The sequence below is a fragment of the Seriola dumerili genome, unplaced genomic scaffold (genome assembly GCF_002260705.1).
Source record: "Seriola dumerili isolate Sdu_G_001 unplaced genomic scaffold, Sdu_1.0 BDQW01000003.1, whole genome shotgun sequence".
NCBI lineage: Eukaryota > Metazoa > Chordata > Actinopteri > Carangiformes > Carangidae > Seriola > Seriola dumerili.
Window position 1 is genome coordinate 4,479,521 of NW_019174258.1, and position 11,916 is coordinate 4,491,436.

General features: G+C 41.7%; 1 protein-coding gene across 3 annotated transcripts in view; it reads right to left on the minus strand.

Annotated features, from left to right (window-relative positions):
• Window positions 1-11,742, minus strand: part of LOC111217580 (intersectin-2-like) — a 32,806-nt gene extending 21,064 nt beyond the window's left edge. For 2 of the 3 annotated variants that reach the window (XM_022739526.1, XM_022739518.1), the window contains exons 1-9: window positions 11,518-11,742; window positions 4,043-4,120; window positions 2,978-3,070; window positions 2,606-2,669; window positions 2,283-2,470; window positions 1,747-2,007; window positions 1,093-1,195; window positions 782-918; window positions 114-177 (exon numbers count right to left, since the gene is read on the minus strand). In XM_022739526.1, coding sequence (XP_022595247.1) covers window positions 114-177; window positions 782-918; window positions 1,093-1,195; window positions 1,747-2,007; window positions 2,283-2,470; window positions 2,606-2,669; window positions 2,978-3,070; window positions 4,043-4,049 — 917 coding nt within the window. In that variant the 5' untranslated portion in view covers window positions 4,050-4,120; window positions 11,518-11,742. The remainder of the gene's footprint in view (window positions 1-113; window positions 178-781; window positions 919-1,092; window positions 1,196-1,746; window positions 2,008-2,282; window positions 2,471-2,605; window positions 2,670-2,977; window positions 3,071-4,042; window positions 4,121-11,517) is intronic. The other variant, XM_022739536.1, reaches the window with a different exon arrangement.
• Between the last annotated feature and the right edge of the window lie 174 nt (window positions 11,743-11,916).

Here is an 11,916-nt window from a genome sequence, read left to right on the forward strand (position 1 = left end):
TGAATGCAGAAGAATTATATACAACTGAGAAAAGTATATTGAGTTTAGAAACAAATATTTGGCACCTGTAAGACAACCAAGGTCTTGTGTTTTCATCACACACACACACTCACCAGATGGTGGCCAGCTGTGTCTGAGTCAGCATTGTGGTTGCCATGGACCCTCTCACCTGTTGACCTGGTAACAAAAATGACAATGTCAGAACAACTGTATAGCACAGATGTGTGGGTGTGGTGGAGGACGGATTTACTTAACAAATAAAATTTTAAATGTAGCATGTGTAGAGATGGGGCAGCCCCGTGCAGATGTTTTTGATAAAAGTGTCTAATGTTGAATGGGAAACTAGAATCTTTTTAACTTTTGCTCATTTAACCTGAATGGAAAAGATGATGATTAAAAGGATTGTGACAGCATGAACAACAGTCAGCCTAAGGTTTATTTAACAACTCTTGTCCATCATGGGTAAGGTGTGTGGAGCTGTATACTACTGTCTGTGCCTAGTCCCATTAGAGAGGAAACCATCTGCAAATCTAGCTGAAGTAAGTGAGTGAGTGTTTGTGTGTGTTTGTGTTTGTGTATTTGTATGTGTGTGTTGAGAAACTGTCCCTCCTGTGTCTCCACTTCCTTAGAGTTAACTAAGACTCGATACACATCAAAAAAACAACTGTTACGAAATGATCAGTGGCTGTTGTTCATGAACATCCACGCCTACATTCCATGCATAGTTTGGTTTTGTTTGACCTACACACTGTACATACACACATTCACACAGACATCATACCAGTGAGGTATCCAGTCATCTGTTTATCCAGGCTGTTGAACTGCTGTCTGTATTTAAGTCTAGAGGCATGTGGCACAGCCCAGTCACTGGGACCAGCAACCATAGGGGACATCACAGAAGGAGATGAGGAAGCAGAGCTGAAAGACAAACAGTGACATGACAAAATTAAAAGATGAATGCAACAAACTTCAGACATCTTTGTGTGTTGCATCTTTAAAGAGACTAACAAGATAAACAAGGTGCTGATTGTGTAAAAGGGGGAAATGCATAGTTCTTCCAAATTTCTATGTAAATGTGTGGGTATGTTTTACCTGCTGGATCCCAGGTCCAACAGTGATGAGGCCTTGTTTATACCCGCAGGAGAAGAGGAGAGTCCTAGTGGAGAGGAGTAGGTGGATGCAGATAGAGGTAGGCCTAAAACCACAAAGCACCAAAACATATCCATTTCTATAATAGTGTGCAACATTTTTAGGACATTTTGTTCTAACACCTAACGACAGCCATAACATATTATCCTCCCAAAATTTTTTCAAAGTTTTCAGAAAGGGGAGGAGAGTCCTGCAGAGGCTCAGTAATATACTATCGTGCACTCACTGTTGTACCCTTGTCAAGGTCAGGGAAGCTATTTATATGGAAATGAGACAGAGAGACCTGACTCTGCAAAACTGGACTAGGATTCATTTCTCCTGTTTCCCCCCCAAAAGCTGCAGAAATATTTCATCATCAGCACTCTGCTGCAAACATATGTATTCTCAGAGCAGGGCGTTCCTCCTCAAAGGTTTTTATGCCACAGGACACAGATAATAAGCATCGAGCAAGTGATAATCACAAGACACATGAATACATTCAATCATACTGGAGACCCTCCTGATGACTTTTCTTCCAGAGCAGTGACAGATACACAACAGAATAGAAGAAAGAAGAGAGGAAACCAATAGAGAGATAAAAATGAGAATCACGCGTACCAGTGGCCAAAGCTCCAGCTGGGATTGGCTGCAGAAGTCCCATGGTGCCGTTTGGCAGTGTGGTGTTTCCCATAGTGGGCATCAGGGGCCTGGTGGGGTTGGAGGCTATTAGAGGGCTTAGACCTGTTGCTGTAGGAACCAAAGAGGTGAGGCCTGTCATTGGTGTCAAAGGTGAGAGTCCAGGGGTTGCCATGGAGATAGGGGTCAACATGGCAAAGTTTGCCCCGGACATCATGGGCATGTTAGGCACAGAACCAATACCTAGGACACAAACACACACACGTACACACACAAACACAAACACACGGTACACCCATTAGATGGCACAGCAGTCAACATGCATATACACAATATGTATAGAGACAATCAGTTAGACAACCCTTAGAATAGCCAGCCGTCAGCTGTTTAAAATCCCACAAGGAGACTTATTTGTATATGAAGTTATAGCCAAAAACACATTTTCACATCATGGACAGTTTAGGAAAACAATTACATTCCTGACTATACAGTATCCATATATATATGTAATACTGTACCATAGGCTGGGTTGGTCATAGATGAGGTGGGTTTACTGAGGCTGGGAACAGGCACTGGAGGCTGCTTCATGATGATTGGCAGTGCTGAGGGAAGCGGCGTACCCTGGAGTTTTAGCTTTATGAGCTTCATAGCGATGGAAAACTCCAACCTGTCCATCTTCCCATCTTTATTCATATCAGCCAGAGACCTGAGAGACAGAGGAAAAATAGAGAGTGAGAAAAGAGTGTTAAAATATTCAGGTATAGATTTCAGTGAATACTTCCAGAGAACCCATCACTCAAAAAAATCTCAGTACGTGTGAATGTGTGTGTGTGTTTCTCACCATATCTCAGCCAAAACTGAAGCAGGCAGCCCTGATTGGAGGAAAAACTTCCTTGCCTGCTCCCCTACAGAAAAAGACAGAGAGGGAAGAAAAAGAAAAACAGAAGAAAACTGTGAGGGTAATGGTTCTCCTGCATGCATCACCTTAAAAATATGACTCTTACACATCACTACATACAGTATATGTGACATGTGTGTCTTGGTATTATTGTGGGATTAGGGAATCGTTTTGGTTTAAACAGTTGGCGTTTATCAGTTTAAACAATGGGAAAAGGTCTGACTTGTAATGTCTCATGTAAATGTGCTGTCAGGGCAATCACTGTGAGCATGATGTGTCAACAGTCTCTGCAATGACGTATGTTTGTGTGTGTACCTGAGACATATCCCATTGATGGGGAGAGGGTGTCAAACTTCTGATCATGCTTGTCCCTCTCCTCCGGACTAATCGCCCATATACTCAGACCACCTGGAGAGAACAAGAAGTCACAGGTTCAGATAAATTTGAAGCATCAGACATGGAACACAGACCTTAAAGTCATATTAATACCAGGCCAATCAGCTTCAAGGAGTAAGTTTACTCATTTTTCTTAGGAAAACTTGCTTCTTGAAAAGGCCCCAAACTGTTTACTTTCTTACTGTTTAAATAAATCACATAAGTGTGAATTACACACAAACAACACCTAAATCTGAGCAAGGCAAACAAGCAGATATTTTGCATGAATACAATTTTATGATTTTATGACTTGCAAATAAACAAGCTGGAAGACAGGAGTACACATACATACACACACACACACACACACACACACACACACACATGAGAGACAACCCAAATGCCAGCCTTGGCGGCAGTTAAGAGATGAGAATGCACCGATATTGACAAAGTGATAATGAAGCTCTGTGTTGCCAGTGGTGCTGTGTCACTTTGTTCAGACGGGAGGGTAGAACAAGCTCAGCCTTTCACTACTATTTACCCCACCAAGGCCGACTATACATCAGTGTTTACTCAACAGTCACATCAGCAGTCACACTGAATGGACAGTTCACTACATCATAGAAAAACATAAACATTTGCTCTACCTTTAGTCCTGTAACTGGCACTATAAACAAAGCTGGTGTCATAATATGGAAAAAAATTGGAACCAACTTCAAATTGACAGAGCACAACTGCACTAAATGTAGGACTCAAAGTATGCAGTTACACAGAAGGATAGCAGAGACAAATTAATAAAACAGTGTGCATACAGACAGACGCACGTGCAGCTAAACACAGGCATTGAACTGGGAATTATTACTATACCTAGCACTGTATTTGCCCCAACAGATCTGCAGAGCCAAAAACCACACACAGCTTTCTCTCCACACAGACGTACACTTCTGGTTTGGCTGCCCTCCTTTACACACCCACTCACACACAAACACACTGCAGTGGTCTTACCATTCATGTTTGCAGGTGGCAGAGGGAGACAGAGATGGGGAACTCCCGGTGGTGTCCTCAGCTACTGCTTGCAGCCATCTGCAAAACACACAGTCACAGCCCAGTCATCAGTCAATACTGCAGCCAAGACAGGCCAGCGCTGTCACTGAGAGCAGGGAGAGAAAACAGGGGAGAGAGAAATGGAGAGAGAGAGGTTGGGGGGGGGGGGGTTCTGGTCAGTCAGCAGAGTCAAACAGGGCTCCTCCTGTTCTCTTCAGTCAGGAGCAGTCTGGCCACATCCCAAACCTTTTAAACCACTAGGACTTGTTCCAGTACTATCCACACTGACTCTGTAGGGGACCATAGATCAGTGCAACACCACTACACAGCCTAGGCTGACAAACTCTCATAAGAGGACATTTACACTTTATGTTCAGAGGAATACAAACCCCTGTTCAGTACTATGTTGGTTCAGATTTGGCTCTAGTAACAGCTGGCACAGGCTGTGTCAGAGCCTGACAAATGACCTGTAGTGTTGTGGTGTTAAGCAGACATCAGTTCTTCATGCAGCTGCCCAAGTTTTCTCTGCAGATGCTGCAAGAGGTTACCGTGGACACGAGAGGCAGCGATCTACAACATTCATCTACTTTGGGTCGTCTCAAAAAATAAACAAGTATGCTATGTTTGCGTTCATTCACTGTGAAGCCTTGAGCTTGTCTACCTCATACAAGACCATGAGTCCACAGCCAGGCTAGCAGCTCTGTGAGGCTGTACTAAGGCACAGCAGTGCTTTGAGATTTGTGCTAATGTCAGCATGCTAACATGCTCACAATGACAATGCTAACATGCTGATGACAAGCAGGGATAATGTTTACCTGTTCACCATTTTAGTTTAGTCTGCTAGAATGCTAACATGTGCTAATTACAACAAATACAGCTGAGGCTGATGGGAGTTTTGCAAGTATTTGTTCATAAACCAAAATACTGGACAAATTAACATTTTGTCTTGATAATCACGGTAGAGGAAAAGTCAGAGGATCAACAAAATCCTAAGAATTTATCCTCTGGGGAGCTTGAACGTCTACACAAAGTCTTCTGGCAGTCCATCCAATACTTGTTGAGATATTTAAGAAGCAAAGTGGTGGACTTCCAACCTACCTTTCTGTCACCCATGATCATGCCTTTTTCAATATCTGTTACATCATGCCTTAAACCCATTCTTGTCAAGTCATGTACGAGTGCATAAATGGAGCTACTTAAGAACAAACCAGTTTTATGCAGCGGAAGGCCCACTTCTCTGCAAGGTTGGGGTTTTTAGGTTTTAAGTGATTGCATTTAGTGCAAGGGTGGATGTTTCTGTGTGTGCACTTTATCAGTTTACTACAATAAAGATAAAGAAGCTGTGGAACAGTGTGGTCAGATGACAGAGTCAGCTCAGCAGCCAAAGAACATTGATGATTCATTATCCTTAAACATTTTTAGATTTTCTGTCAAATTATTAAAACACAATTTTTTCTTTTCATATTTCTTGGGATGGTTTAGAGGATGTTTGTCATGGGTCACAACATGGTAAATGTACTGGACTGTATGTCCACAGACTAAATGGCCCATATATGGGCACCTTGTTGACAAAAGACCAGTGACTTGTGTCATGCTGGGTTTGCCAGCATATTTATAGGTCTCGTCTATGGTTGCACAGCACAGTTCTGTCTGCTTAAATAGAGCCACCACAAAACTGCTTTGTTTGGATTTAAAACAGTTTTTGCTGTGGGATGAATGGTGTGAACTTTTGTTTAATGAGGTCACAGTATGGACAGATAAAGAGAAAGCCCCAAGCGTTATGAGGATTAACTTTTACTTTAACAGTTCTAAAAGTCACACTGAATATAATACTGAATTTATCTTTAATTCTCTAGAAGGCAAATTAATTGTTTTTGTGGAAAGAAATACACACGCCCACACTGAATCAGACTTATCGTGTCATTTGTGCAGCTTTCACATTCATCAGGCGTGCTGAACACCTGCTTCCTCCATGATTATCTCTCTCCCATCAGCCAGTCAGGCTCACATGATGAAATCGGAGGAGGAAAAGGAGGAGAAAAATTCCAATCTTTCTACTCAACACTTCCTGCCCGGTAACCCACAGACACAAGCATTTCCTCATGCAACCTCAGTTGACAGGAAGTGATCGTGGATTTTGGCCTAGAGACAGCTTTGATGTCCCAGAAAATATATTAGCGTCAGAGCTCAGGTTAGACCTGGGGGAGTATAAGAATAGCAGATTGAAAAGTGATTTTTAGGAAGCAAAGTTGGCGACAGTTGTCTTACCTACTGATATTAGCTTTGTGAAAGAGAACATGAATGAGATAGAGAAACAAGAAATGAGAGGGTGAGAAAAACAGAATGAGAGTGAGCGCGTGTCGTTTTTGTGAATGTGACCTGCTCAATGCTCTCACAAGGGCAGAGAAACAGCAAGGGAGAGCTACTAATCTACTGCCTGCCATCTGTTGCTACCTGCCTCTCTCCCTCTCCTTCACGCTTCCTGGGATAAGTCCCCCTCTTTTATCATCCTTTCTTTCTTCACTTTCTGCCTTTTTTTTTTTATCCTGCCCTTATTCTTCTTTGTACATGCTTTATTAACTACTCAAAATGAGTGCACATATGAATTATTCTTACTGAAAACTGCTATGGAGACTCCTGACATCACAAATGTATGCAGTAATACAATAGCAAGACCGCATTCATTTACAGGGCCGGCACAAAGAATCAGGTTACCATTCACAGCAGCATATGGATTTAAGCGTAAAGTCCTAATACTGTTTCAAGCACTTTTTTGCATATTGCCCATCATACATATATGCCAATACAATGTTTAGTATGACTGATTAGCTGGTATCAGTCATCCAGTAATGGTGAGGCTCTAGTAAAGCAGTGTAACCTCTGGTAATGTAACACTGTAGGAATTATAATGGATAAATGAAAGATAGCCATAGACTGTTGGCTTTAAACCATTTCCAGAGTGACGGAGGAGTCCCACTTTTCCTGAATGGATAGCTGATTGGCCAAGTGACCGACTGATTGACTGACTTGGCCAGCAAAAGAGACTGACTTCAGTGGCAGAGTCAGCTTTGCAAACCTCATGCAAATCCTGCCTGATTTTGTCCTCTTACACACATGAACACACACAAGTGGTCTGTGTCTCAGTAGAAGCCTTCAGCTGCTAAATGAATACAGCAGAATCAGCAATTGCATAGTGATAGGGGTAAAATCAGGGTTAGTGTTGGCCAACAGGGCTCCACCTACAATAAAAACTAACTACAGCTTGTACTTTACCAATGATGCAGGAGCTATTAAAAAAACCACAAAAACAAGGTTGGAAAACAGACACTAGGCTACATGAACGTGACTTTGAGCAAAAGCTTGACGCACTGCTTTAACAGCGCTACAGCCTTCTCCATAGAGAGGGAGGTATTAGTAACACATTTACAAACAACAAAAAGTTCTTATTTTTGTACATAAAAGTATGATCATCATATGGGCTGGGCAATTTTCATAACCTCAGAAAAAAAACTTTCAGAACACGCTGTATAGTCTAAACACCACTTCCTTGTAATGAATGGAGACTAGCAACAGTCAGGTGTGTGTTTGAATCTGTGACCGCAAGAACCCATCCCGTTGAGGTGCCCATGAGCAAGACTTTGATTTCCATCCAAGCTCTAGCTACACCATTGTGTGAAGCTGAATTTAAGAGGCATAAGAGGTGGTGAAACATGCAAGTATACAGGATATATATTTACTAACAGCTGTCAACCTTTAAACAAACAGGGCATCGCTGAGCTTTGGAGAAATATTACAACTAAAATGATACCTTGACATTTTGACATAATTTCTCAGATCTCAGCCAGGTGTAAATGCAATCTCTTCAGTGTGACCACTGAAAAAAAACACACCCAGCAAGTTGAAAGATCACTTAGCTCTGGCTCTTCCTGCAAGTTCAAACAAGCCTTGTGAAAAGCTACAAACAGCAGAAGTACCTAGCAAGTTTTCTCTCACAAAAAAAGTGATTTAATAATGAATAACACCTATCCTGGGCATTGCTTCCCTTGAACTATTAACAAGTCCACCAGTTTAGTCCAATCACTTGTTAATCAGTGTCATTATACAGATATCCAGATCAGATGTTAATACCAGGTGTAAATACAAAGGCTTCCATGACAGGGACAATCACAGCTAGCTCTACTATATTTCCAGCTGAAACTGGTAAAATCAAGCTCTACATGGGCTATTATAGGTCATAGCAGAAAAAGCACAGGTGTAATTAATACATTAACAACAACTGTTCCATCTAAGTATATCAGTAGGCCTCACCAGTGAGCCAGCAGTGGCATGACTCTGAAACTAGTAAAGCTAAATGCAGTGTAGCCCCTATTATATCATTAATAACAAGTGTGCTTTTTCTGCTATGTCTGTGAAAAGGGCATTTTGATCCAAACTAAGACTTAGCAGTCTCTATTAATTAGAAGTTAGAATTACAGAGCATTTCATTAAAACCAATGAAAAAGCTAAAACATGATTTGAACCTGCACATTTCTTTAAACTAAAAAATAACTATATATAACCATTTTCAAACCTCTCACTTCATACATTATAATTGGCTGACTTGAGTGTGTTGGCTAAATAAAAACTCTAGCTTTTCATCTTTGGCTTGCCTTTGTCAGTCAGACCTCACCTGCTTCAGTTCTGCTTTGATCCCTGTTGAAACATTTCCGACCCTCAGTCAGCCTGCCCGTCCCTGACCACTGTCCACCAGTGCATCTGTCTGTTTGTTTGTCTCTTATAATCTTTTTAGTGTGAATCTTTTATACTGCAACTTGCTGACATACAGACTCTCTTTTACATTTACAGAAGGAAATGAAAACCACAATGAAGAACCAGATAGAGATGGATGAGTATAAGTAGTCACCTTTTTTCCCCTCTCTTAATTCCTCCATTTCCTCATTCCCTGACCGTCTCATTTTCCTCTTCCTCTGTCTCTCCATGTTTCATTATATATCTATGCCTGTTCTTCTGCCCTTAAATCTATACCCTGCCAGTTGTGTGACCCTGGCCTGTCCTCATCACTACTCTGTTCAGAAACAAGCACCGCCTGTTGTTCTAAGAAATGATTGATTTTCAGCCGCCTCACTCGCTGACCTCACACCAATGACATCAACTCAGTCCACAACTCTGTTTCTGCCCCGATGACTCTCTCCCTCTCCCTCTGTGTGTGTGTGTGTGTGTTTTATAAAGCTACCCAAGCCCTTTTGCCTGTCTATCTCCTTTATCACCCATTGCCCTCTCTTCTGTTATTATTCTGTTGTGTCTTTCTGACTCCTTCCTACCACAGAGCTAACTCTTCAGCTGACCTTGTTAAAGTGATATTTCAGCACAGCACATCCACTCATGTTGCCATAAATACCCCATCCACCAGTGGCATTCACACATTCAGAAAGTGCTGCACAGGCCCTTTTGGAGCGACTTGGACTGGATTTTGATTAATGCTGTTTGCATTGCTGTGTTTTGTTTTCTTAAGAGGCAAGACAGGCCTCTCCCTTAAGTCGGCTGTGACCCACCCTGATTTGTAAATATATCAGGATATGACAGGACTGGAGAAAGGACTTTGATAAAATGTTCTATGCAGTGTCAAACTAGCTTGTTTCTGTTGCACTGTGGGTATACTGTAAGTGTTTCATCATTGTCATCTTGGCTTCAATTTTAACAGGGAAGATTTTCAAAAAGGAGGAGTCAAAGCGCTGATTAAGCCTCACAGTTGCTGCATCAATTGTGTGTCAACCCAGCATCGGGCTTCCATGATGAGATAATGTCATAAAAGCTGCTCCAAATCACACGATCACATTCATAACAATAGTGATGATCTAAAGTGGCATGACAGCGATGAAGTAAACTGGCAATTAAGCTTATGATAGGCACACTGATAATGTTAACACTGTAATAATAATGTAAATGACAACCCTGACCTTTAGTGGAGTGAAAGGTCACAGTGATAGAGCCCTCCTGCATGTGGCAGGCATTGAGTGTCTTGGCTTGAGGATACTTCAGCCAAGTGGATGTATGCAAACATGGAGGTCTAAGCCAATGTCCCTTTTCAAGACTCTACCAAACAGGGTAGGCCCCTGTTCAGTAATAAAATGACAGACATCAAGTTGTGAGGAAGTAAAGGAAGCTGGCAAGAACAAAAAGTCTGTTTTAGTACAGTATTTGCAGTGACAGAGAGACTGCAAGAATTGGGGCTTGCCAAACCTGTACTAAGCTACAAAAATGTATATAACTATTGGCATCCTCTATGATAAGACTCTTCGTCTATTGCACACCCGGCCCTTCAAACTGAATTATTATCCTGAACACTGTATGCTAATATCCATTCTCTCTCTATCTCTCTCCCTTCTTTATTTTTTCAAGAAATAATCTAATTTGATTGCTCTATGGTCACAAGAATAGTGAAAAGGCCCTAAGGACCAGACCTTCCCTGTAGAGGTTTGCCATACCATACAGCTTATCAGTGTCAAGCAATGACTGTTCAACCATAAAAACTGTACTGGAGATGTCATCAATATTACACCTGATAGTGCCTATAGTGCAATAATTTTGTGCAGCTGCACTTGATAGGAAATATTTTTAATCAGATTTCTGTGCAAAAGAAAAGATGTCTGACGACATTTCATAAAAATAATTGATTTCATTTCCACTCACCACCTTCAGTAAATGAAGACAGTAGTTACTTTATGAAAACAATAAAATTAAATCAGGACAGCTGGCTACTCATAAATTTGCACAAAGATATTGTCAGTTATCAAATTCTGGCAAAGACATAGATATTGTGGATTCCTACAAGGCCCTGTATCACTGATATTATAGTTGATGCTTATTCTCTGGTGGCTTTACAGACACACTATGTTGATTTCCCAACAAAGGCAGGACTGACCACTGCTGCTGTATTGAGGACCACAGATTGTCTTTACTTCCATTCTCAACCTAACTTCTACCTCCCTCTGCCTGTCTGTAAGATAAACTGATAGAGTATCATTCGCTGATCACTTGTCACTAGCCAGCCTGAGACATGCCTGCAACCTGCTCGACTAGTTTGAACCGAGAGGAATTTAGAAGACCTACCAGCAAACCTGCCTTACAGAGGAACCAATGAATGCCACACATATAGGTATCGATTGCAACCAACATCTGATGAAATCATAACTTAGCTAGCTAAACTAACTCCCATCCCGTGTCCTAGATCAGTACAGAAGCATCACCCCCTCCGTCAAACACAGGTTTTTCTTTCATATTCCTGAATCAACGAGGACCAACCAAACGAACACTTACTAGGCGAAATTACACAAAGTCTAAAAGCTTCCGTGAAGCTCAAAAGTCATCTACAGAAACATTACCATCATAATATCAAACTTATACTCATGCTTAGATAAGCAGTTTCGCTCGCTTACCTCCCTCACCGCGGCCAAAAAACATCAACTTCCGAGCTTTCGAGGGGTCTGAAGTTATCACTCGCCACTTCTGGGAGGTTTCCCAGACACACTGCAGAGGTTTGATATCCAAAGAAAGCAGTAATTGTTGGAGAAATGTTAAAGTTTAGCAGCGGTTCTAGTCTGAGAACCTGTTGCTGACAGCTCGGTGTGTCACACCAACAACATGGCTGACTACGAGTGATGAGTGGCTGTTAACGTCTGACCGGGCACCGAGTGGGAGGAGAGAGACGCAGAAATAAAAGTTCAACAGATGGAGAAGGAGAACAATTGATGGGAGAGCTGATGGGGGAAAGATAAGGGAGAAAGCAACACAATAACAGTTGGGTTTTTTTTTCATTTGAAGTTCTACGTTGACTT